This window comes from Onychomys torridus, chromosome 2 (genome assembly GCF_903995425.1).
Source record: "Onychomys torridus chromosome 2, mOncTor1.1, whole genome shotgun sequence".
NCBI lineage: Eukaryota > Metazoa > Chordata > Mammalia > Rodentia > Cricetidae > Onychomys > Onychomys torridus.
In genome coordinates this window covers 39,069,464-39,096,260 of record NC_050444.1, presented here as the reverse complement: position 1 = coordinate 39,096,260, position 26,797 = coordinate 39,069,464, and the positions used below count along the sequence as shown (strand labels likewise).

At 41.7% G+C, this 26,797-nt stretch overlaps 1 protein-coding gene, 1 long non-coding RNA gene and 1 other non-coding gene across 5 annotated transcripts in view; 1 reads left to right on the top strand and 2 right to left on the bottom strand.

Annotated features, from left to right (window-relative positions):
- The window catches only part of Mcmdc2 (minichromosome maintenance domain containing 2), a 37,229-nt gene extending 21,452 nt beyond the window's left edge, over positions 1–15,777 (top strand). The window contains exons 11-15 of the mRNA XM_036180018.1: positions 663–829; positions 2,051–2,230; positions 5,302–5,444; positions 10,120–10,229; positions 14,457–15,777. Coding sequence (XP_036035911.1) covers positions 663–829; positions 2,051–2,230; positions 5,302–5,444; positions 10,120–10,229; positions 14,457–14,623 — 767 coding nt within the window. The 3' untranslated portion in view covers positions 14,624–15,777. The remainder of the gene's footprint in view (positions 1–662; positions 830–2,050; positions 2,231–5,301; positions 5,445–10,119; positions 10,230–14,456) is intronic.
- Positions 14,364–17,889, bottom strand: LOC118578803. 3 transcript variants are annotated; one of them, XR_004944290.1, is made up of 5 exons: positions 17,769–17,889; positions 16,396–16,502; positions 16,096–16,165; positions 15,703–15,882; positions 14,364–14,609 (listed from the first exon to the last, which is right to left on the bottom strand). It is a non-coding gene; the product is annotated as an uncharacterized LOC118578803 (long non-coding RNA). The 3 variants fall into 3 exon arrangements; XR_004944291.1 differs by lacking the exon at positions 14,364–14,609 and having other exon boundaries at positions 15,763–15,882; positions 17,695–17,889; XR_004944292.1 differs by lacking the exons at positions 14,364–14,609; positions 17,769–17,889 and adding an exon at positions 17,422–17,683 and having other exon boundaries at positions 15,763–15,882.
- On the bottom strand, positions 16,249–16,332 carry LOC118579026. Its single transcript, XR_004944396.1, has one exon. It is a non-coding gene; the product is annotated as a small nucleolar RNA SNORD87 (small nucleolar RNA).
- Positions 17,890–26,797: the final 8,908 nt, after the last annotated feature.

Sequence of the window (26,797 nt, the reverse complement as noted above, 5' to 3'; positions counted from 1 at the left end):
GACTGTACACTTGAATGAGTTGAGACACACCAAGGAGATTAATAAAGCACTGAGTGTGTCTGGAAGTCACTCCGGAGAGGATAAATTAAGGAAGACTAACCCTGTGTGGAGGTGGCACCCTCCCCTGAGCTAACAAGCCCAGCCCTCTTTCTCTCTTTCTTGACTACCGGGATGTGAACCTCTGTCTATTGTGTCCTCCCTCCATGATGGACTAAACCTCTAGAACGACAGCCAAATGAGTCTTCTCTTGACGTTGCTTTATCAGGTATTTTCCATAGTTACAGAAGTCTAACGTTGTACACAAGAGACTGTTCAATGAGTTAGAAGGGTAGTTTGAACTCCATTGGGGAGTTAGAGTCCTAAGAATAAGATTAAATCTATATAATGTTACAAAGTGTGAAGGAAAGATACAAATGTGCATAGGATATTTCTGCTTTTTGTTTGTTTGGTTTTGACACTGTCTTGTAAAGCAACTAAATTTACTTGTGTCTTCATTGTCTGTTTTAGATAGTAAAATTTCATATGATGATATTTGTTATTCATTTGTAGACATGTAGCATATCTATTAGAATAACAAAATCTTGAGAGATTGACAAGAAAAGCTGTCAGGATGTGCAGCATCTGATTCCTAGGTAACACATGGGTCTTGTCTTCTGATGCAGTTTTGGAGAGCAGAAGCATGACAGTGTTCATCCCAGGAAAGAAGTTTGGGGATGATAACGACCAGCAAATGACTTTCTCCATTCAGTGCAGTTTTTGGTCTTTTGTTGATATGGATTCATCTTCAAGGAGAAATGTGCAGAAAACCGGGACTCTGATTGGTCAGATGGTAAGGAATCTGACTATTTTATTATTAGAATATTGTTTAGGAGGCCACCTTACTGTAATCCTAGCACGTGGGACATGGAAGCAGGAGGATTACAATTCAGGGTCATCCTGAGCTATAGAGTAAATTTGAGGCCATCCTGGTCTACATGAAACCCTGTCTCAATAAGAAAGAGATGCTGGGCGGTGGTAGCACACACCTTTAATCCCAGCACTCAGGAGGCAGAGGCAGGTGGATCTCTGTGAGTTCAAGGCCAGCTTGGTCTACAGAGCAAGATCCAGGAAAGGCTACACAAAGAAACCCTGTCTCGGAAAAAACAAAAGAGGAGGAGGAGGAGGAGGAGGAGAAGAAGAAGAGAACTGTTAGTTTGTCATCATAGTCTCCCCTTCCAACCTCTTCCTTCTTTCGTTTCTTCCTCCTCCTTTTTCAGTTAAGGCTTCACTGTGTAACCAAGACCGTGTTGTAACTCATTTTATCTCCTGGACTGGCCTCAAACTAGCGATCTGCTGAGTGATGAGAGCTGGAGTGCAGACATGCATCATTATATCCAGCATTATGACTTCATAATGGCTTTGTTATTAATGCGTTTATATACCTTACCAGACATTACAACTGAATAATGCGCCAATTGTTTGATAATAGTTTTAATGTTTGTTTTTGTTTTGTCTGAGCCACGTTTCCACCCCTGAATTTTCAGTCATGCAAATTAGATGTCTAGTCAGTAGAAATTTCTATTTGAATAGTGAAGTCGTGTGTGTGTGTGTGTGTGTGTGTGTGTGTGTGTGTGTGTGTGTTTTCAAGGTTGACTCCTCAATTGAATTCTGCCTTGGTTTTTGAGACAGAGTCTCCCTGGAACTCACCAGTTTAGCTAGACTGTTTAGCCAGCAAAGGGTCTTTGTGTCATCAGCACTGAGATTCAGGCACCTGTTGTGCACTCAGCCTTTCTGACTGGGTTCTGGGGATAGAATTTAGTACCCCTCATTCAGCAAGCATGTAACTGACTGAGCCCTGGAAGGCTTTAATAAATACTATATAATAAATAATCAATAAGAACTTTCTTAAAAAGTTGCTTTCTACAAGTTTCATATATTTTCAGAAATTACTTTAAACTGTGGTTAATAATGAAATAATCACTAACTAGGTTAAATAATATAATTATCAATTTGTATTGAACTATTTCCAATCAGTTCGCTTATTGTTTGCTCTACCTTTTGGTTTATATAGGATTACAGTTTGATTCCAGCTAATCTTGTGGAGGCATTTGGATTGTTGATTAACTGCAATGAATCATCTCCTTGCCACCCATTTCTTCCTACTGTGCAACATACTTTAAAGAAAGCTATGGATCCCGAGGGGCTGCTTTATTTAGCTTCTAAACAGTTCACAACTGAAGATTTTGAAAAGGTAAAGGTAGATAAAATGCTTACCCAGAATGCCCATTTCATTGTTTCTCAATTTGTTTTTACATTTGTTTGTTTATATAGCGTGTGTGCATGCATGCTTGTACACACACATTTTGCATGTGTGGAGGCACAAGTGTACCCCGTGTACACGTAAAGATCAAAGAATAATTTGTGGCTGCTGTTCTCTCCTTCTACCCTGTGGCTTCTGGGATCAAACTCAGATTGTCAGGCTTGGCAGCAAGCGCCTTTACTCACTGAGCTATTTCATCAGCCCCATTTCTTAATTTAAATAGAAGTTTATTTGGACATTATCTTTTTCTTCTCCTAGATTTGTTTATCTACTTGGTTTTTGTTTTGTTTTGTCTACTCTTGAGACAAGGCTAGCTTAGAACTCGCTATGCTAGCCCAGGATCCTTGGCTTGAACTCTTGGTCCCTCTGCTTCTACCTCTCAAGTGCTAAGATTACAGGCATTTGCTACCATGCTGAGCTGGGGGTCTTTCATAGCAGCTTGCTTCCAGATTTTGAACATTTTAAGTACATTGTATAGAAAAAAATAACTGAACAGCTGTATGAGGAAACTTTAATATTAAAATGTTAAGCATATTATTTCTACTACTATCCCAATATCCATAGCTTTAAAAATATCAATGTTGCCAGGCAGTGGTGGCACACACCTGTATCCTAGCACTAAGTAGGCAGAAGCAGGCAGATCTCTGAGTTTGAGGTCAGCTTGGTCTATAGAGTGAGTTCCAGGACAGCCAGATCTACAGAGAAAGCCTGTCTCAAACAAACAAATAAATATTTTTTAAAAAATCAATGTGTTAAAATAGAATATTTCTAAAGAAAATTAAGCTAGGCCATGTAAGCATATGTATTCACATTTCATGACTATTGATTTCTTTTTTTTCTTTTTTTTTTTTTTTGGAGCTGAGTATCGAACACGGGGCCTTACACTTGCTATGCAAGCGCTCTACCACTGAGCTAAATCCTCCAACTCCTTAATTTCCTTTTAAAGCAGTCTAAAATTTAATTGAGAACCAAGATACATGAAACATTTAGGGGGCAACTTAAGTGCTGAGCTTTCCATTACTATCTCTAAATATATATAGAATTCAGAATAAAAATATGAATATAGAATGCAAGAAAACTGTAGGAAAGAGATGAGAATTTAGTTGGACTTTAAAAAATGGTGAAAAAAATGTATAGCAAGAATAAGAATAATGTGTGTTTTAAGCAAAAATTAACAGTAAAAGCAAAGACAGAAGTAGAAGTGAATATGCTTGGGAAGCTATGAGAAAACGGGCTTGCCTGGAGCAAAATGTGTTGTGGAATCTTAGGGCTTTAGCAATTTGCACAAGTCTTTGAGGCTCAGGAAGAAGAGAACAAGTGTGAACTTTATTAAGGTTATGAAATAGTAAAAGTGGAAACTATTTGCTACCCAAATCGAAGACCATAAAGTTTGTTGAGGACTGTAGACATAGAGAAGACAGGGTTTAGTGCCCCAATGTGTGTATAAAGTGTTCTCTGTCATTATCTCAGAAAGGGAGGAAGCCAGGCTGGGCAGAGGTTAGAGTCAAACTGTGAGGCAGGCTAACTGTTGGCATCCAGAAGCCCACAGAAAGCTCTGGAGCTCAAGAGACCCATCAGAGTTGTCTATGTTCAGACAAAAAGAGAGAGACTTCATAAAGCCACCCTTGCAGGGCTGTGGTGGCACACGCCTTTAATCCCAGCACTCAGGAGGCAGAGACAGGCGGATCTCTGTGAGTTCAAGGACAGCCTGGTCTACAGAGCAAGTTCCAGGACAGGCACCAAAAGTACATGGAGAAACCCTGTCTTGAAAAAAACACAACCATAAATAAATAAATAAATAAATAAATAAATAAATAAATAAATAAAAAATAAAAACGCCCTTAACTCCTGCATCCACTGGATATGTGCTATGGGCTGTCCTGAAGCAATTCCTGAAGGGGGCAGACATCACTAAGAGCATTCCTGAACAATAATTCCTTTCTGAAGACAGTAGAGGTGGCATCATCATGCCACTGTAGAGGAGACCTTAGAGAGGGCTAGTGTGTTGTTATCGGCCAGTTCTGACGCCTGGGGACAAAGACAGGACACATCCAACCCAGGCTACAGCAAGGTGCTTCCTAAAGAGCTTAGAGTGAAAGACAGAAAATGGGGATGCCGTGTACAGCAGTACAGCCCTGTCCTTGCTGTGAGTGGCCCAGTACTAGAAAAAACCGGCGCAAACTGTAATTAATAGCATCCTAGTAATGGTTGATGTCTCCTTTGGGTCTCATGGGTTTAAAGAGAGAAAACAGCTAAGACAGTGAAGCCAACAAGACCCCTGGAAATTATATGATAAAGTAAGGATTTAAGAAATTGGGACTGCAGACAAAGAACAAGCAGGACTCAGTGTTAGTTGCTGTTTTAGAGCCGTTCTCTGGCCACTGAGGTGGCTCAGCTTGCTGTCCAGCCTGACTACCTGAGTTCAGTGCCTGGAATGCTACACTCATGCCAGGGTACATGCACATTGCCCACATCCCCAAACAAATACATGAACTTTTCAGAAAGAATTGTCCTCTGCCCAGACCTGCCGAGCCATCAGGACTCCCCTTTGCTGCAGTAACTACCTCCTCACTCATTGCAAGTGCTCAGCTAAGGGCCTTGAAAAGACAGAGGGAGTGGATCTGAGGAAAGTGAGAGGAAGTTATGAAGAGATAAACTGCCAAGGCATTAACCATTCAAAAGAGACATGAGCTTCTGGGAGAGGTGAGATCTCCTCCCATTGGAAGCACAAAAGTCAGCCAGTCGTTGAGTCCCGGTTGGTGCACTTCTGCACCGTGAGAGAGGCTATTCTAGGTAAACTTGCGTATTTCTTTCAAGCAGAAGGTAATGCCTTAATGTGCTCAGTGACTTGGAAGTGGCCCAGATACTTATATTTGATGTAAAGTTACAGAAACTTGATATAAAATTACAGAAACTTTAAAAAATCAGATGCCAGTACACTTTGGAATTATGAGTCCATAATAAAACTAAATCTCTTTAATTTTTTTATATTTTTAACTTAGCTACTGGCTTTTGCAAAGAATTTGAATATGGAATTCAGCTTGGAGGCAGAAAGAATGATTCACGGCTATTATCTAGCCAGTCGCAGAATCAGGACAGATTTTGTCCACGGATCGAAGCTGTCAGCATCTGCACTGAAATGCTTGTAGGTATTCAACTCAGGATTGTGAGGCCCAAACTGCTGTTTTAGATATGAATGGAATTAACTTACTTGGTTTTGTGTTTGTTTCTCTGTTTGATTTATAGTTGGTTGATTATTTGCTTTGCTTCAGAAGAACTTAAGATGACTTAATGACTTCCTTTGTTATACTTTAAGTCATTTGCACCACTAATAATTCTTTTCCCTTAATTGTTTTTATTGGATCCTCCATATGAGATATGCCTGAAAAAAGTGCAAAGCTTTCCATGTAAATGATTGCTTTTTAATGTGGTTGTTTGTGTTCAAAGAATGTTATAATTGGGCCTAAAGAAACCTTCCTGTCAAGTAATTTATTTAATATTCATATGTGCATATAATGTGTTTGGATCCAATCCACCTCATTCCCTCCCCTTCAGCCCCTCCACCCCCACTTCCCAATAGAAACACTACATTGTTCCTTGCACTTCTATTTATTTATATATTTAGCATGGTGTCAAGGATTGAACACAAGACTTTCACATGCAAGGCAAGCACCCTACCACTAAGCCATATTCCCAGCCCTGTTCCTTGTACTTTAAAATACTTTAACAAACACATTGCCATTCTTTTTTGTTTGTTTGTTTTGTTTTGTTTTTTGTTTTCTCTGTGTAGCTTTGCACCTTTCCTGGAACTCACTTGGTAGCCCAGGCTGGCCTCGAACTCACAGAAATCCACCTGGCTCTGCCTTCAGAGTGCTGACATTGTATCTTTTTTTTTTTTTTAAGATTTATTTATTTATTATGTATACAGTGTTCTGTCTGCATATATCCCTGCAGGCCAGAAGAGTATACCAGATTTCATTATAGATGGTTGTGAGCCACCATGTGGTTGCTGGGAATTGAACTCAGGACCTTTGAAAGAGCAAGCAGTGATTTCTCCAGCCCCACATTGCCATTCTTTTAAGAAATAAATAATGAATCATTCTTGTTATAAAAGAAATTATGAACATCACAAAGTCTAAAATGAGTAATTCATCTTCCTAACACTATTCCTACCTGTCTCCCCAGAGATAAAATCTCACTGTTAACAACTTTAATGAATACTTCCAGAAATCATCTACTCAAATAGCAGCCTATTTTGAAGATGTAGCTCAGTTAGTAGAGTATCTGCCTAGCATGCACAAGTTCCTGGGTTCAATCCCAATCCCACCTAAAGTGGGCATGGTGCTCACCTATAATCTCAGCCCTAAGAAAATGGAGGCAGGCATATCATCCCCAGCTAGAGTGAGCTCAGGGCCAGCCTATGCCAGGTAAGACCTGATCTCAAAATAAATAAATAACAGCAAATATACATATACGTTTTTTCACGTGTGTGGGTGTGTGCCCACATGTAGAAGCAAATGATCAGCCTCAGGTGCCATTCCTCAGATACGACCCACCTTGTGTTTAAGACAGGATCTTACCCTGGCCTGGAGCTCAGCAAGTAGGCTAAGCTGCCTGGCCAGTGATCCCCAGAGATGCCCAGGGATTGGCCTGTCCCACCTCCCACTGTTTGGAATTACAGTTGTGCACCACCAGACTCAGCTTTTCAGTGGTTCTGGGAATTGAACTCAGGTATTTGTGTTTGTACAGCAAGCACTGTATCATTGAGCTTTCTCCCTAGGTGTATGTGAGTGTGTATGTGTTTGTGTGTACATGTTGGTTTTTGTATGTATGCACATGTGTACCTATTTGTGCATGCTTAAACATGTATGGGGGTGGGAACAAGGAGGCCAGAGCTGATGTCAGGTGTCTTCCTCAATCACTCTCCACCTTGTTGTTTTCAGACTCTGAACTAGGAGCTCACTTACTAGACTAGACTAGCTGTTGAACAAGCTCCAGGGACCCTCCTTTGTCTCTTCCTTAGCAATGGCATTGCAAGCTCCCACAGCTACACCCAGCTTCTTTATGTGGGTGCTTGGGACTGCACTTGGTCCTCATGCTTATGGAGCAAGCATTTTACCAAGACTGAGCTCCCTCTGCAGCCCATTTAAGTGTTATATTTTAAAGTCAGTCTGTTAAACACATCAATAGGCATACAAATACATTTTATATTGATAATAGACACATTCTGTTCCCCAAATGGAATTATAAACATGGAGAAAGATTATCTAGTTTATTTTAACAGCCACACCACAGTCACACTGTGTTGTGATATGTGGTACTATGATGTGATTTTATCATAATTTATAGTCCCTTACCTATAGGCCATTATTTCATTTAATATAGTAAAATACAGTCTCAATTTTAAAAATCAAGACTAAAATAATCCAATAAATTAATGCAGTATCTTGTTATAACTACAATATAAAATAAAATAGATGAAGTGTAAAAAGCAGCAAGTATGGGTCTACAGGAGAGAAAATATGTTTAATTACTTTCCTCACCTATATGATTATTTAAATAAAGCTGAAAAGGCAAAAGGTAAGCCAAGGTAAAAATCAAATCCTTAATAAAAATTTTGAAATGCTAACCAGAGTTATGTAACAAAGGCATAGTTGTAATACTCAAACTATACTGCATCAGTTTTGGAAATTCCAGTATCTCATATTGTCGTTTGTCTGTAGTAGAAGATACTCTGTATTTAAACTGCTGTAACCTCACTGTACACATGGCTGTACTGGCCCCATCAGGCAGAGTTAATTTACTATAGCCCCACGTTTTCCTAGTGCACGGGTAGGAATGAGAGTGGAGACAGGATTTGTAGACTAGCATGGCCAAAGAGCCCTTCCACCTAGAAGAGTCCTAAGTCCTCAGTTTCCCCTTGTGTGCAGAATATCCATTTCTCCTTTTACAAAGGTTCCACACATATTTTCAGGATTTTGAATGAGTTCATTAAGCTTACAATAATAAAATATATTTTAAGCTACATTGAGAGATCTTCACAGATTTGAATTATGATCTTCATCTAGCAAGGAAAAGGTTAATAGAATAAACGTGAAGTCTCCAACGAGGTTCCCAAAGTTTCTAGTCCAAGTGTAGATGTGTGGGAAGAGGGTAATGCCACTTAATATGAGAAAGGCATGCATGAGAGTCCATTCTATTCATGAGCAATATGAACAAACGTGGAATGTGACTTACCTTTTGAGATTTAGGCTGTATTAATAGAACATGTATTAAGAGCAAGAGAATAGCTCTACCTTAACCTCTGACAGTGAACTGACACACACACACAGTACTATAGTGTAAAGGCTAACTAAGTCTTGTCATAAGGAAAGATATAGCTAGAATACTGAAGGAATGAAAATTATGTTTTGCTAGATGTGCTGGCACACACCTTTAATCTCAGCACTCAGAAGGCAGAGACAGATGGACCTCTGTGTGTTGAAGGCCAGCTTGATAGCAAGTTCCATGATAGTCGGGGCTACATGGACCCTGTTTGGGGAAAAAAACAAAAACAAACAAAAAAGAAATGGTTTCATGACGCGCGCGCGGTGTGTGTGGCGGTGTGTGTGTGTGTGTGTGTGTGTGTGTGTGTGTGTGTGTGTGTATTGCTTAGGCTGGAACCCAGGGCCTTTGAGCCACACCACTAGCTCTCATGCTATTACAGGTACTGGAATATTCACCTTGGAAAAAAGAAAACATGGAGCAACTATATAAAAGTTAACATGGGTTGGGGATTTAACTCAGTGGTAGAGCGCTTGCCTAGCAAGCGCAAGGCCCTGGGTTCGATCCTCAGCTCAAACAAAACAAAAAGTTAACAGTATCTGGAGAGTTGTCACATTTTGATCTCTAGTTCCAGCAGACAGAACAAGAGATCAGTTGGTGGAAACTACAATGACAGGATTCCAGCCCAGCTTTATATAAACTCTGTAGGTTACAGGATTTGTGTCTTACTTGGTAGCCTCATTTGATTTACACACACTCTCACACACTCAGAATTATGCCGAAGTCACCCAGTCACTAAATTCTGCAGACTCAACTTCAGTTTCTTGACTCTCAAGTCCAGCAGTCATTCAGAACCTCATACCCACCTGACGGAAGCTGAAAGGAGGCACGTCAGGTAAGGTGAGCAGTTCACATGTTTAAAGAAGCAATGAATGGTAGTGCATGCTCACAGGAGGAAGACAGGTAATGAGTAGTCCAGGGTGCTGTGGACAGAATTCACTATGTGAAAGAACTGTGAGACTCTGTGGGGGCTTGAGATGGATGAGGAGCTGATGGAAGCACCAAGGAGCTGTACATCTGTACTTCTGTCTCTAGGAGACAGTCAGGCGTATCCCCTACTACTGTATAGTTAGTGACACAGGACTTGGGGCAGGGGATGTGGACTGCTAAGTGGAAGCCATTTTTTTTCCCCCGAGACAAGGTTTCTCTGCATAGCTTTGGAGCCTGTCCTGGATCTCACTCTGTAGACCAGGCTGGCCTCAAACTCACAGAAATCAGCCTGGCCCTGCCTCCTGAGTGCTGGGATTAAAGGTAGGTGCCACCACTGCCCAGCTTTTTTTTTTTTTTTTTTTTTTTTTTTTTTGACAAGCCAGAATACTTGCTTTTTCTGGCACAATTTAAGTTGGTGGGAAAGAAATAGCTTAAAAGGAAACAAACAAAAAATCAGTATGCTGACCTCTTAACATGTGGCTCCTGTCATGTCTTTATCTGTGCCTATTTAAATGTGTAATTTCTTGTAAATGAACATGTTTTTATTAACCTGTTTTCATTTTTAGAGTTTCTTTATCTGAAGCTCATGCTCGACTGAACCTCAGAAATAAAGTGCTCAAAGAAGATGTGCTAATTGCAGCCTTATTGTTTGAACTGTCTCTCACATTGAAATATGGTAATTCTCTAAGTTAATAGTGATTCCTCAATATTCTTATTAAATAGTACCTGCATTTGAAATACTTCAAAATAATTCATCTTTATTGTTATTGGATATGGCTTACTTGAATCGAACACTTAATGTTTATAGGGGAATATCATATTTTTGTTTTGGTTTTTTGTTTTTTGAGACAGGGATTCTCTGTGAAGTTTTAGTGCCTGTCCTGGAACTCGCTCTGTAGACCAGGCTGGCCTAGAGATCTGCCTGGCTCTGCCTCCCGAATGCTGGGATTAAAGGCACGTGCCACCACCGCCCGGCTGGAATATCATAATTTTGTTTAAGACAGAGTCTCAGCATATAGCCCAGACTGGCTGTGAACTCAAAATTGTACCACTGCAGCTGTGTGCAATCATACTGGGTGGCAATGTCGTCTGATAATAAACATCTTATTATGTATGATTGCTATTAGAGGTTTTTGTAAGACTAAGCCTAGCACAGGGCCCATGCTTACCTTTAACTTGCCATCCTCAAGCCTCAGCCTCCACAGTCCTGAAAAAGCAGCATTCCTAACCACTGAGCCATCCCTTCAGCTCCCAGACTAAGTCAAGCACTCTTAACCTGGGATCTGTGAATGCTACAAGCCCACAAGGCTTGTAAATCATTATCTACAAATTTGTATGTGTCCTTTACAAAGGAGATTGATTGTAAATTTAGGAAGTAAGTTATAGAGTTAATGACTACTAGAAAAGATTGTCATCCTGAATTAGTTTAGATAAAATACTGGTCCCAGTGAATAATAAATAATAGGGATATATAAGTATTTTTATTTATTTTAAGGCCATATTTTTTCAAATCAGGCACATTATTTTATACACCATAAAGAAATGTGCTGCCAGCCAGGTGGTGGCGGTGGCGCACGCCTTTAATCCCAGCACTCAGGAGGCAGAGGCAGGCGGATCTCTGTGAGTTCAAGGCCAGCCTGGTCTACAGAGAGAGTTCCAGGACAGCCAGGGCTACACAGAGAAACCCTGTCTCAACTGCAAAAAGAGGAAAAGAAAGGAAAGAGTATGCTGCCAACTTTCTATAATGGTTAAGTTTGTGTAGTAAGGACTCTGTGGTAGACTATGACAGAATATTGTCACTTGATGACTGTGATGTCAAGACTTCACTGACACATTTTAAAAAAAGGATTTAAAGGAAGGAAAAAGATGTTTTCGATTCCTTTAGTTGATACATTTCATTTAGGTGTTTGTGATTTTTAACTCTTAAGTAAAACAATGTTAAAAAGCTCCTAAATATGACTCCATTTTTTATTAGTTTTGAAGTTAGCAGAGTGGTAGGTCGTTATACTTTCTTCCTGTCCTTACTAAGCTCCTTCCCTCACTTCCCTCACTGCCTTCTTCATACCCCACCCCCACCCCATCCCTCCCCCCATCCTCACACTGCTTCTTCCCCAAATAGTAAAGAGCAGAGTGAGATAACAAGAGTAGGAGGCAAGCAGAGAAAATGACGAAGGACAAGCAGGATCAAATAAATGTAAGGGAAAGGAAGAATGGGGAACGCAATGGAGGGGAAGTCAAAGACCAAGAGGTCGTTTTAAAATGGGAAAAAGATTTCCCAATTGTGGACAGTTCCAAGCAAACCTAAAAAATGTAAGATGAGCCCGGCGGTGGTGGCGTACGCCTTTAATCCCAGCACTTGGGAGACAGAGGCAGGCAGATCTCTGTGAGTTGGAGGCCAGCCTGGTCTACAGAGTGAGATCCAGGACAGGCAACAAAACTACACAGAGAAACCCTGTCTCAAGAAAAAAACAATAAAAAAGTAAGATGGAAAATGAAAAGTAAAAAAAAAAAATTGAGTCTTATTTTAAAAATCAGGTAAAATCCAAATACAGCAAATTATAGTAGAGAGAAGGGAAACATAGCAAAAAGTAAAAAGAAAAATATAGGAAAAGAACATAAATGGAATAATGGGAAATACATAAAATATTAGATGGAGAAATAAAAATATAAAACATCAGGTTGGGGATTTAGCTCAGTGGTAGAGCACTTGCTTAGCAAGTGCAAGGCCCTGGGTTCGATCCTCAGCTCAAAAAGAAAATATATATATAAAACATCATAAAGTAAAGGATATTGCTTAAAGTGTACAAAGGAAAAAAAGTGGAAAGACAAAGGACAAAAAAAAAATTGAAACCCAAAAGTCTAAGAGAAAGCTGGTGTTGGAGCAGCTTCTGTGTCCTTGAAACTGGACACAGCCAGGCTTGTGCAAGGGGAGGAAGCCAGCTGAACTTACACAAACTGAGATAAATGCTATGGAGAACAGAAGGCGTTGGCGTTCACAATTAAGGAGACCTCTATGAGGAAGTTATTGAACCTGAAGGATGAGATATCCAGGTAGAGGGCACTTCAATAAAAGTAGGTGCTTCCAAGAAAATGAGAGGTCCAGGGTGACTAAACCACTGCCCTCAAGCAGAACAAAGACCAGCTAGGTTACAAAGGAAAATGGGGGTAGATCTGCCTGCAAGCCTCAGAGTATGGTAACCAGGTTCTGGTCCAAAGCAAATGGGAATAAACTAAATGTTTTAAGAGACCAAATATCAATTCTATTTTGAAATATACTTATCCGTGGTGAATCTTTGAGACAGGGTTTCTGTGTAGCCTCGGCTGTCCTGGAACTCACTTTATAGATCAGGCTGGCCTCAAACTCAGAGTTGCACCTGCCTCTTCTTCCTGAATGCTGGGATTAAGGGCTTGTGCCACGCCCAGGTTGTCTGCAGTGAAAGGTTGGACTTGCATAACCTGTGTTGTCATACTCCATGTGATTGTAATGGAAGCTTTGACTAGATGAAGCGTAGAAACAGGAATTAGTGAGAGATGGACCTTGGATGCAAAATCCAACACTTTGCTAATGAACTAGATTGTTAGGACCTGCATGCAGGAGTGGAGGAAGAAGTGATGCTTATTAAGAGTCCCTACTTGGGAAATTATAGTGCTCTTTACCAAGACTAGAAACAAAGAGTGATAAAGCCTGAAAGAAAAATAAAATTCTACAGATTCCAATAGAAAAATTTCAGGATGAGTCGATGACTCAGTGGTTAGTCATGCACTGCAAAGCCTGAACCCATAGTGGAAGGTAACCTACTTCCTCAAGCTGTCCTCTGACCTGTACGCTCACCCCTTGGTACAGTATGCGCACACACACAATCTTAGGTGAGTTCTAACCTGGAAATGTAAGAATTAAGACAATAGAGATGGTATTCAAAGTCAAATGGATGAAATCACCTAGACAAAGTATAGAGAATTCCACCACTGCTTTGGAAGAATTCCAGTGTTTTGAAATGGATTGGAATAGGGCTGGAGAGATGGCTCAGAGGTTAAGAGCACTGGCTATTCTTCCAGAGGTCCTGAGTTCAACTCCCAGCACCCACATGGTGGCTCACAACCATCTAGAATGAGATCTGGTACTCTCTTCTGGCCTACAGACATACATACAGGCAAAACATTGTATACATAATCAATCTTTATTTAAAAAAAAAAAAAAATGAATTGAATAAAGGCTAGTTCCTGAAGCAAAAGCTTTAATATTGGAAGGTGTGGTACTCTAGGTGCCAAGAAAAGGTTTTCAAACTAAGTGGTCACTGGACACATGCTATTGAGATTATGATTCCCCAGAGGTTGTAGTACCCATGATCAGAGCTGTTTGGAGTGGAGAGAGAATGGATGTGTGGCTATGGAGGCAGCCCGCACAGACAACTGAATGTTGAAGGAACAAAATGGGGCACGAGCTGGAATGGATGCATGATACAGGGACTTTTTAAATGTAAATTCTAAGTATCTATGATACAGTGAACTAATGATATTACACACAGTTGTCAACAATGAGCATGATGGCCTAGGTTTGTAGTGGAGAGCAGCCTGGTGCTAAGTGTAAGATTGACCCAAATGCTGGGGAGTGATCAGAGGTTAAGTACTAGGACGTAAGGATTCCGTAATACAGAGCACATGAGAAGGGCCTGATCAGAATGAAGTTGGGCGATATATACTAAAGATTATTTTATATTTAAAATATATTTCAATCAGCCATCCAGGGCTACATAGCAAGAGCCTGCCTCAAAAATAAAATTTAAAACTTAAACAGGACCAGATTCTATTCGACAGTTCAGAATTTTTAAACCTTTATTATTTTTGTTGAAATGTACTTCCATTTTTAGTTTGTAAGTCTCATTACACTGTTGTCTTCACTTAGGGGCCACTGCATTTTGTGTCGCTCCCAATGCACTCTTCCCATTTGAACTGTATGATGAAGAACACTTGGAGCAAAGAGACCTCCAGCTGACTCAGTACCAACAGCAGCTCCAACAGTTTATCGCCGCATGTGGACCCGGGACGGCCATCTTTTCTAGTGATGAATAAGCAATTTGAGCAAAGGATTACTTTTCTCACCTCTATAAGCCTTGGTTAAACATGAGTGATTTCGAAGTAATGCTTCAGGTGTGTACTGCCTCAGGGTATCTATCAGAATGCCATTCAGAGTAGGAAATGTGGCCCCTTTATAAGGAACATATATACAAATAACCCAAGTATCTAAAACCAGTAACAAAATTTTATATTTAAACATTGCTACCTAGGAGATTCACCTCAAAAACTTCCTGGTTACCCCAGTGTATCAATGATACACACAGAGAACATTGCAGTGTGGAAAAAAAGTTGTTCATTCCACCCATCAGGTAGCAACACTTTACCTACAAACATACCAGTTTAAGCTTGTTTATTTACCAAACTGATCAACTTCAAATCACTGCAATTTTTATGACCCAACGTGTCTAATGTAAGGTCTTTCTCTATTTTAACAAGTGCACTAAGGGTATATTGTTTTATAAGCCCAAGTATGCAGTCAAGGAAAGCTGTGTAACTCTTACATACACCTTTTGTACAACCAGTGACTCTAAAGACAACTATTTACTCCTGGGGGCAAGAGGTCATCCTGCCTCCAATTAGCTGCACTCTAGGGTCACATGGTACCTGACTTGGTATGTCTAGGTACTGGCTCTGCAAAGTCAATGACAGTACATGTACATTAACACGTTGTTTCTTTTCATGGTGTGTGAGAAGTGTAGGTCTCTGGAGTGAAGGTAAAACAAACACAAACCACACACACAAAGTACCTCTCAAACTGGAAAGTCTAACATTAGGAATTTCCTGGTTCCTGAGGATCAAGCCCAGGGCCTTGTACCAGTGAAGCAACCGCTTCCCCAGCTGACACAAAGGCTTTTCAATGCCTCAAGGCATCAGAACGTTGCTGTATTCTTATGCTGTTTACTAAACCTAGGGACTCAAGAGGCTGAAGATTTAGCAGTGTTTTATTTAGACTTGTCAAGTGACCCAGGCAGACTGCCCATACACCTACAGTGTATGCTGGTTCCTCTACTAGCAATCAGGATTACTTCTGTTGACAAAGTAAACAAAATAGCTCATGAAAGGTGAGAACTTACTATGAGAACGATGCTTTAAAGATGAACATTTTAAAGAAATTACTGCCCACAACAATCAGCTATATTTCTACATAATTTATTGTTTATTATCATCAAATAAAATACTAATTCTCATCACTTGCTTCTGCTCACAGTTTCTTGACCAATTCTTCATTTTACATTCCAAAACGTGTGCTGCACCTTCCCAAAGGAAAAAGAAAAAGACAGTCAGAAGCCCATGGTATCATTTCCCCTCAAGCTCAAAAGCTAAGCCCAGATATTCATCTTAATGACCTTCGAAAGAATGTCAAGTAAACAGACATTCAAAGGCGATTTCAAAAGGAACTGGCCCCAGTCCCTGAGTGTTATCAAATACTGCTCAATCAAGAGATGTGACTGCTTGAGCAAACTTACCCAGAACAATGAAGTGTTTGTAAACATTACAGCTACTGTCGATGGACATTCACCTGCAGCCACCAATGTGCTAGATGGGGGGGGGGGGGGGAAGACAGTACACCTGTTTTAGCAACTCCATCACATTTCAGTAATTCAAATAATCCATGCATTGCTGGCATCTCAGTTTTTAGATTACTTCTTCAAAGAAGCCCTCAGCTGGGTAAACGGCAAAAACTAAGTCATCATTGTGCCAGCTACTAAGTCATCTCAAGAACAGGTCCTATAATATCAAACCAGCACACACCTTAATATTTGTACCTTGTTAGTGGCAAGTGTCCTCTTGATGGCTTGTTTACATCACTTTCCATGACAAGTTTTTGGAAAACATTTGTTCAAGCATCTTCAAGAGACAGGTTTTGTTGCACCTAAAAATTAAACATTTGATTGTGAACTCTTCATTTGTAATTCCATGTTTAGCACCTTGTATGACTGTGCTGGCTAGTTTTATGTCAACTTGACACAAGCTAGTCACTCACTGGAGGAAGCCTCAATTGAGAAAATGCCAGCAGAAAATGCTGGGCCATAGGCAAGCCTGTAAGGCATTTTCTTAATGAGTTAGTAATTGCTGGGGGAGGGCCCAGCCCCTTGTAGGTGGGGTAAACAGCAAGTCCCAGGCTCTGTAAGAACCTGAGAGCAAGCCAGTAAGCACTCCTTCTGAATGATGCATGGCTTCTGCATCAGCTCCGGCCTCCGGCTGTCATCCATCAATCATGGACAGAAAAACATTTTATTCACACCCTTCACTGTGGCAGATTTAAGACAAGGATTCGGAGTACCAAGCCTTTGCTCATTAGTCTCGGGGCTTACAGGTGAAAGCTAGAATCCTAACTACAGTTGTGCAGACCACCACCTGCACATCCTTATCAGCAAAGAGCATGGCCAAGGTCACCTATGTCCCAAGACTAAATCACCGAACCAATTACTGAAGATGACTTATGAAGGCCTGTAAGATTTGACTGGTAACTTTGATCACTCTCATGTCCTGAAGTGCTTGAGTCAGTAGGACTCAAGCCTAACCTAGTTTATAATGCTAACAGGAAAGTGTATTCGTCCACAGTTCTGAAATGGTGCATTCTTTTGTATTGTCTCAGAACTTAATCACTACCTTTTTATAGCAGGCATTCCCACCCTGTGGGCTTTCAAGATGTGCGCAAATATTGCTCCAACTTCAATGCCTCTTTTAGAGTATATTTACAAGACCTAAAACTGGCCGTCTTAATATCTAAAAGGCAACAATACTCGCTACCTCCATAGAAATGTCCTGCAGAAAAATAGGTCACCTACTCAGGAAGCCTGAAACAGGTTGCACGGTGGCTTTTCTTGGGGACACAAAAAGGACACCCGCCACCATGCAGACCCAGCGAAAGCTGCCGCCAGAAGAGGCCGCTCCTCCCCGCACTTGGACGTGTAGCGAGGCGGCGCAGGCCTTTTAACTAAGGGCCGCCAAACGCTGTTGTCCTCGGAGCAGCCTCAGTTAAGATTTGCAGATTGAAAAGCCCGAGCGCGGGGCAAGGCGCGCGACCCGCCGCGCAGACCAGGCCGTCTGGTCCACCGTACCCGGCAAGGGACCGGCGCCGTCAGCTGCGAGCCCCGCTCCGCACCGACGGGTGGCCAGACCGCGGGATCCGCACCTGGAAGAGCCCGAGGACAGGCCGGGATCCGCAGCCCCGGGCCTCCGCTGCCCGCCATGCTGCCCTGCAGCCCGCGCTCCGAGGCGCTGCGCAGAAAGGAAGTGCCCGAGCTTCCCGCACCCCTAAGGCCTTCTGTAGGCCCCGCCTCTTCCGGCCATTTACCCCGCCCCCGTTTCTGGTGGGGCGGAGGGAGCAGGTTGTGGGGGTTCGTGAGGCTCAGGAGTGCCTCAGCTAGAGCTTTTTAATTGACTTTGCAAGTGATGAATAGTGCCTTAAAATGGGACAGTCTCCAGTCCCGGTGCTTATCTTGGTCTTCTAAATCCCTGGTACCCGCTTTGTCTTCTAAATCCTCACCTGCTTCTGTGTTTTAAAAACTGGTGGTATTAGCAACCCCATTTAATTTTTTTTTTTTTTTTTTAAGATTTATTTTATGTGTCTAGATAGGTCTTTTGCCTGCACGTGTGTATGTGTGCCACCTGTGAGCTTGGTGCTGACAATTCAGAAGAGGGTATTGGATCCCCTGGACCTGGAGTTACAGTATAGCCAACCTACTACGTGGGTGTTAGGAGCCTAAGCCTGGAGCCTCTGGAAGCAGCCAGTGCTCTTAACCGCTAAGCCATCTCCAGCCCACCGCAACTCCATTAGAGTTAGTGTTCTGGAATCAGCGTGCAGGTACACACACACACACACACACAGAAAGAGAGACTGGTTGTTAACTACTTTGACTTGTACTAGTAATAGAACTTTTCCTTAGGGCTTCTTTGACTTACCATTCCATAGCACTCCATCACTGCAGGAAGTCAGGACAGGAACTCAAGCAGGACAGACACCAATGCAGAGGCCAGGGAGGAGTGCTGCTCACGGGCTTGCTCCACTTACTTTCTTATAGAACCCAGGACCACTAGCCCAGTGGTATTCCCACCTACAATTGGTTGGGCCTCCCGCATCAATCCCTAATTAAGAAAATGCCCTACAGGCTTGTCTTCAGTCTGACCTCCTGGAGGCATTTTCTCCAGTGAGGCTCCTCCTCCAGGATGTCTGTAGTTTGTGTCATGTAGACATCAAACTAACCACCACAGTTAGTTTGCTTATGAACATGTTATGATTAACCATTGATTTTATTGTCTTTATTTTTTATTGGGGGTGGGTGTGTCATGTGTGTGCTCACATGGAGGCCAGAGGACAGCTATGTGGGCTTGATTCTATCCTTCTACTTTTATATGTATTCTTGGGCTGGAACCAGGAAGGCAGCCTTGCCCACAAGCACTTTTATCTGCTAAACCATCTCAATAGCCTGAACTTTCATATTTACCAATCTTATTTATCACAATCATTATACTTGAGTCCTGGCTACAAAACATTAGGCTTCTGCCAGAAAAAGAAATGTTTATGATCTTGTCTGAAAGATATACATCAAAAAGTAAAATCACATTATTAAATTGGTAAAAAAAAAAAAAAAAAAAAAAAGAAGCAGACCATCTCATCTTTAAAAGGAGCTGGGGAAAAGAGATCGCTGTGTGCTAGGTAGTGTTCGTCAATCTGACCCAAACTAGAGTCAGCTGGGAAGAGGGAGCCTCAACTGAGGAGGTGCCTCCATTGGCTTGTATCTGTGGGGCGTTTTCTTGATTAATAGTTGATGTGGGAGGGCCCACACTGCTGTGCTGCACCTCTGGGCAGGTGGTCCTGGGTTGTGTAAAAAAAGCAAGCCAGTGAGTAGCATTCATTTGTGGTTTCTGCTTCAATTCCTTCCTTGAATTCCTGTTTGGAATTCAGTCAACTGTGATGTAGAGTTGTAAGCTGAAATAAACCCTTTTTCTCCCTAAGTTGGTTTTGGTCAATGTTTACACAAAGCAACAGAGAAGCAAACTTGGACACCATACAATCCCAGTGCACTGGTAATGTGGACACCGAAGGATCCCCGGAGCTCTGTGGCTAGCCAATGATAGAAAACATAAGCTGTGAAAATAGGATCCTGTGAGGAGAGCACAGCTGACTTAGCTCAACAGTTATTGGTCAGTCACAACCTAGAGAGGGATGTTTGCTGAGACAACTTGTCTCCCAAGACAATCTGTCTTGCTCAAGCAAACAATTCCAGGAAGCAAAGACCACAGCAGTCTTCACATACTCTCTGTTATAATGTCTGCCCTTCGCTATTTGAAATAAACAGTTTTATCTGTTGAGGTCAGACTCAGGTCTCTTCCTGCCTTCTCTCTCTTTACTCTGTGCTTTGAAATCTCGCCTAATCTATGAGTTCCAGGTTCAGTAATACTCTGTCTCAAAATAATAATGTGGAGCGCGGTTGAGGACTACACCTGAGGTCTGTTTCTGGCCTTCACACACATGTAACACACATTTATACACACATACACACAATAAATAAGGTGGGGATTAGTTGAGGACTACATCTAAGGTCTGTTTCTGGCCCTCATACATATGTAATACGCATACATATTACATACACACACAATAAATAAGGTGGAGAGCGGTTGAGGACTACACCTGATATTGACCACTGGCCTCTGCATGTGTACACACAGAACGTGGACACACTCACACACATCTGTGTTAGATGATAGACCCACCCGCTCAAATCTGTTCCCACACCTGCAACCTCTCTTCAGACAGAGAGAGAGCAGAAAGACAACAGCTACTGTGTCCTTGCAACACACTCCTCCTTAAGCCTTGAGTTCACATGTATCCTTCTTCTGTGTTTCTATGAAGCAATGAGAAAAGTAACTAATAAAATTACTAATGTCAACAACTTCTCATGGTATTTTAAAATACCCACCACATATATTACTAATTTTTGGTAAGGGGCCAAAAACATTCAGTGGGGGAAAGGACAGACTTTCCAATTAATGGCACTGGGAAAACTGGATGGCCAGATCCATACCTTAGGCTTAGGATTCCCAGAGTATGGTCCCAAATTACATTAGTCAGGGGTTTATAAAGGTAAAACCTATGTACTTTCCACCTTTGTCCATAAGGGGCAAGCACTCGTCCTAACATACTTCCTGCCTGGGTACCTCCTGCCTATATCCTATACAGATACAGCAACCAATCTTGTTTATAGAAGTGAAAACACAAGGCTTGTTATCTCACATGAGCAACAGCCCCAGCATTCCAGGAAGTTATCTGTCCTTGGGCAAGTGGGGCTTACAGGTTAGAGGTTTTGTTTTATAGATCTCTTAATCACAGTAATTTAAACTCATGAAGAGGATCTGGGATTCTCCAGCAGTATGCTGATCTGTGGAGGTTGCTGGCCCCTAAACTGATGAATTGCTGCCATCTGCAAATGTACCTCAGGGGGGGAACTTCATGATTTAAATATAATAGAACTAAAAAACAACTATCCATTGATAATAGAGACCAGAATTACTTTTAAAAGCTTACTATTTTGTTAGGTGTATTGGTACATACTTTAATCCCGGCACTCTGGAGGCAGAGAGAGGTGAATCTCTGTGGGTTAAAGAATAGCCAGGTTTACACAGTAAGTTACAGGACTACATACATAAATCCTGTGCCAAAAAAAAAAAAAAAAAAAAAGAAGGAAAAAAAGGAAAGAAAGAAAGAAAAGAAAAAGGTTATTAGTTCTAGAAATACATTTTTATTATTTTTCTCCAGGTGGCCAGAATCTGTAATCAATACTTCCACATGTAACTCCCATTAGTAAGTTAATCCTTTTGGCCATCAGCCCTTGCTCATAGGGGTGAGTGACTTGAAGACCCTCTAGGTCTTCTGACAGAACACTGGTGGGCACTGGTGGGAGCTAGATGTAATAACCACATCTGTGTGCTCTCTTCTGCTCAGTAGTAAGCATGTCAAAACAGTGTTAATGCGGGAGAATTATAAATGACCCGAGTCAGAAACACACGACTTTCCTATATAAAATCCTCTCACCCTCCAGCAAGATTATTTTTAATCATAATATTGACATTGAGGTAATCATAGCATTTATATATTTTGTTCAATTTAAAATTCCAAATCTGTGGAAAAATACATTAAATTATCAGAAAATAGGGCATTGATCTGGATGAAATTTGATGCTCAAATACTTAAAGCCCATGAACTTTACTGAGATAATTTTGCTGAAAATTACCTAAATTACTTATGATTTCTGCCTGGATCTAAAACAGCCGTGTGGTTTAATTGTCAATGTGAAACACAAGGATTTTCCTTCTCGGCTTAACTGAACGTTCATGTTAATAAACTTTTGAAAACAACTACTTAAATCCCACCGTGAGAAAGTCTCCGCATACGGGGATGTTTTAAAATTGTTCCAGCTAGCCAAGGGGACGTGAGGGGAAGTCCCTAGGGGACTTCAGGGAGGTTTTTCTTTTTTGTGAAGAGACACATTCGGGAGGAAGTGGCTGCTCCTCCTTCCCTGCCTGTTCTCAAGGGATGCCTGGAGCTGCTGCTGCCTGTGCCAAGGCGGCGCATCCTAGAGACCTGCTAAGTCACTGCATGAACTAAGTTTTCCTAACCTCAGAGCCACCAGCGTCGGCCTCCTGTAATGTGAAATAATACAGCTTTTCTTACTGCCTTAAAACAAGTTATTCAAGAATGATTACATAGTCAAGAATGTAAGTAACTGAAAATTTTAAACTAAGGTTAAATTAAGGTTATTTATACCTCAATCATAGTCCAATATAAATTATGTCCTGCAATTAACATCCCATTAAACCTCCTGTGAGTTACAATAAGGAATTAATGACTCTTTTCTCAAATTTTGCCAGCTTCCCTTTTAAAGGACAATACGCTGGCTGTTCTCAGAAGTCTCCAAGGGAAAACAGGATGATTGACAAGGCACAAGTTAACGGAAAGGAAAGTTAACTGGGGGGCATAAGACTGCAATTACAGCACCACAGAAAGAGAACTGAAATATCCTCGGTGTGTATGTTTACACACTTGTTGCCGTATATTATGCGTGTGTGTCAGAGACCTTTGCGTCTGCCTCCCAGAGGGTGTCATACTTTGTGAGCACCCACCCTCTCCCGAGAACTTGGAAAACCTGGTTCACTGGCAAGGAATATGCAGACACACCCTGCCCGACTCCTAGTCAATCACACGGGGCGCAAATGCAAATGAGCAAGCACCCTTTGCAAGAAAAGCAAACGAAAGCTACTGAGATTGCTCAGGCAGTAAGAGGCCAGTGCCTGGCGGCAAGCCTGGAGACCTGAGTTCAATCCCCCGAGTCCATGTAAAAGTGGAAAAACAGAACTACTGACTCCTTCAAATTGTCTCTAACCTCCACACACACACCAAGGCATGCACACGTGTCCACACACACTAATACTAATAATTTCTTTTTTTTTATTTTTAAAAAATATTTATTTATTTATTTGTTATGTATATAGTGTTCTGTCTGCATGTTTGCCTACAGGCCAGAAGAGGGCACCAGATCTTATTACAGATGGTTGTGAGCCACCATGCGTTTGCTGGGAATTGAACTCAGGACCTCTGGAAGAGCAGCCAGTGCCCTTAACCGCTGAGCCATCTCTCCAGCCTAATACTAATAATTTCTAAAAATATAAAAAGAAGACAAGCAAGTATCTTCTGTTTCCCGTTCATTTGATTTCCCGTTCATTTCCCGTTCAGAATGATTTATGAATCTTGCGGCTCTCAGTTTAAACAGCGTTTCATATGTGGGTTCCTTTTGCTTTCTCGGTGACAGATGTACTTTAACATTTCTCTGTCAATTCCTGTTCAATCTGGCCACCAAATTCTTCTGGTTCTTTTCTTATATTGGACATATCAGAACATGATCTAAGTTGACTCCCTTTTCCTCAATAGAAGACTATCAAGACCACTAAGTGAGACAAAATGTAAATCCCAGGACCTGGCAGATGCCACGGGCATGAGGGTCAGGGTACACTCAGATTGGTGGCAGCCTGCCTCCCTTCACCCAGTCTAAGTCACCTGGCACACTGACTCATCTTCTTAAAATATCCTTGGCATAAAATTTGCTTCTAGAACAACAGCAAAAACTGGGATGTGGCTCAGTGTGTTTGAGCCCTGGCTTTGATCACCAGCATTGTGAATAATAAAATAAATCAACAGCGACACTGATTGGCCCAAAAAAAAACCAGCAGCAACACTGATTGGTCCCAGCTCTACAGCACAGCCTGCTTCTGACTCACTTTCTTCAGGTCTCAGGCCAGGCCAGTCCTTCATTTAAAGCTGTGTCTGCTGCCATGTTGATTTGCATTGACTATGAAGTTGAAAGATAACTGCACATATGCTTTTGTTTTGTTGTGTTTTTAATAACATTTTCTCATGTTTTGAATCATCTGGTTTTGCTTTTTATAAATCACAGTCTTCATGAATTTTTGCCCAATGTTTCTTAGGGTATTTTTATTTTTCAAAATTGATTTGTGGGATTTCTTCATATTCCTTACTCTGAATAATAATCATCAATGAACAATTAGAGGCTTTGTAAATGACCTTTCCTCGTCTCTGTTATTTTTTCAGGGCATTTGGGGAATCTTGAGTTATTTGGAAACTTATGCCCTTCTCTCAGCATCCAGACATCTCCCTGGCTGCCAGCACCTCTGCGTTACTCCGAAAGGTTTCCAACAGCCTTCGGATCTAATTCTTGTTGTTTTGTTTTGTTTGAGACAGCGTCTCGTCATGTAGCCTTGACTGGGCTGTAACTCACAATACAGACCAGACGGGCCTTGAAGTCACAGAGATCCACCTGCCTGTGCCTCCCAAGTGCTGGGATCAAAAGTATGCACCACCACTGCCCAGCTGTCTTTTACACTTTCATTTTTTCATTTTAAATGCTTATATGTAACTTTTCACAAAAATATTAGCTGTCTGATTTCTACAAATAGCTTCTTCATACCATCTGGGGAGATTTTCTACTCACTCATTTTCTTTTTGAATACTAGAACTGATTTATATAAAGGAAGCAACTCTTTCATTTGTTACTTTTTCTGGTCTCCTTCCAGCTCTTTGGATTTTGATCTTTGTTCTGTCTGTCTGTTTTGTTTGTTTGTTTTAGAGATAGATCTGACTGCATTACTCAGCCTGGCCTTGACCCTTTGGGCTCAAGGGATTTGCCTACTTCAGCCTCCCTAATACAATGGGTGCATTCCACAGTAGTGCCCAGCTTAGAGCTTTTATGTGGTGAATGTATTTTTGAGTCAAAACTACACATCTCTTCTTCACCTGATGTCTTGTGATTCTCTTTATGTGTGTGCATGTCTGTTGGGGACGCAAAGGTCCTTGTGCCCTCAGAGCACTAGGGAACCAGGAACATTAAACACACAGGGGCCTCTACTCAGAGGAAGAATTACCTGTTTTCTGGTCAGAATGCTGGGAGTGGATATTGTTAACAACCTGGTGACCTTTCTGCTCTCTGTGGAGGCAGACCTCATCTAAACCCCCAGAATGTCTGTGCCCGGCTCTTCCCTCCCTAGACCTTTATCTTTAGATCCCAGATAACAGGGCAGATGGCACAAGTACTTTATGGCCTGCTGACCTCCATGCTGGCTCAGTCAGAGACCACACTAGATGCTAGGCTTTTTACCTATAGAACCCACCCTCAAGGTCACAGGTACTTTGCAAAGGAGCTTCTATGTAGTCACCCCTTAAGCTTTATTGTACAGCTGGAATTGGAATGATTGTTGCCTGGAAACCTGAAATTGTAATGATTTGCCTAGAAATGTTCTCCCAAATCGCACTGTGTTTTGAACATGCTGACAATGAACCTCCTGGCATCAGACTCCCAAGTCTGGTCCTGGTTGACGAAGTCAATCTGAATTCTCACCTCTGCTGCTCACTTCTTTAATAGTGCCACTCACTCCCTTGGGGAGCCATTTTCTTTCAAACCACCACAAGGAGGTTGTAAACAGAACAAGGGCCCTCAGCAGTTAGTGCCAGTTCAACTTAGGGAGCAGCTGGTCAGAGGCTGAGCCCATTACAGACTGAGGAGACAGATAACACAGAGACCCATGTCCCTCCCGGGTCCCTCCCGGGTCCCTCCTGGGTCCCTCCCGTGTCCTTGGTGCTGGACTTTCCCCTAAAACTGTCTAGGGATGGAAGAGAAAGGAAAAGCAGAAAGACAGTTGAAATAAAGTCTCTCCCGGAGCTGAGGAACTCTTGGCAAGTGTTGGTTGCTGGGAGAGGGAGAGTCAGCTCTCTCTGAGAGAGAAACTCTGATAAGCCCGTCAGCAATGCCAGAAGGCCACACATTCAAGAATATTTGGGCAGAAAAACTGACTTCGTTTTGGGGGGAGGAGTGGGAACATGAAATTGGCTGGGTAGGGAAGAGGAAGTAGATCTGGAAAGAGTTGGGGAAGGGATGGGTGAATATGATCAAAAGAAGTTCCGTGAAAATGTCAAAGAACTTATATATTATATAGTTAAGTGGCTACTTCAAAGAAAGAAAGCCTTAACACAGACAAACATCAGAGCTGTCTTGTTTGGTTTTCCTCCTCAGGGCTGGGGATTCCAGAACAAAACAAAATCAAATATAAGATGTGTCACTGCTGGGCTGGAGAGATGGCTCAGAGGTTAAGAGCACTGGCTGCTCTTCCAGAGGTCCTGAGTTCAATTCCCGGCAACCACATGGTGGCTCATAACCACCTGTAATGAGATCTGGTGCCCTCTTCTGGTGTTCGGCAATGTATACATAATAAATCTTAAAAAAAAAAAAAAAAAAAAAGGAAAACAAAAAACACAGCTCACATTTCAAAAAGAGTAAGAGACAGTTTAGTCTGGAGGCACATGTGAGTGACTATGGCTCAGGAACAAAGATCCAGGTCACTCCATCAAGACGGCAACAGCTCATGAAGTTTTTACAGTAATGGAACAAACAAACATATCAACAACACATTTCTTAAATACTTAGGTGGAAACATCAACAAGCTGATTCTAGCACATCAGGCAGAGTCTTGGCTATGGACCTCACAGACTGTCTGATGGTATCTTTAGCTATGGAGTTGGTAGAGTCTAGATCTGTTTTTTGGTTTATTTTTTTTAAGCTGAGGACCGAACCCAGGGCCTTGCACTTGCTAGGCAGG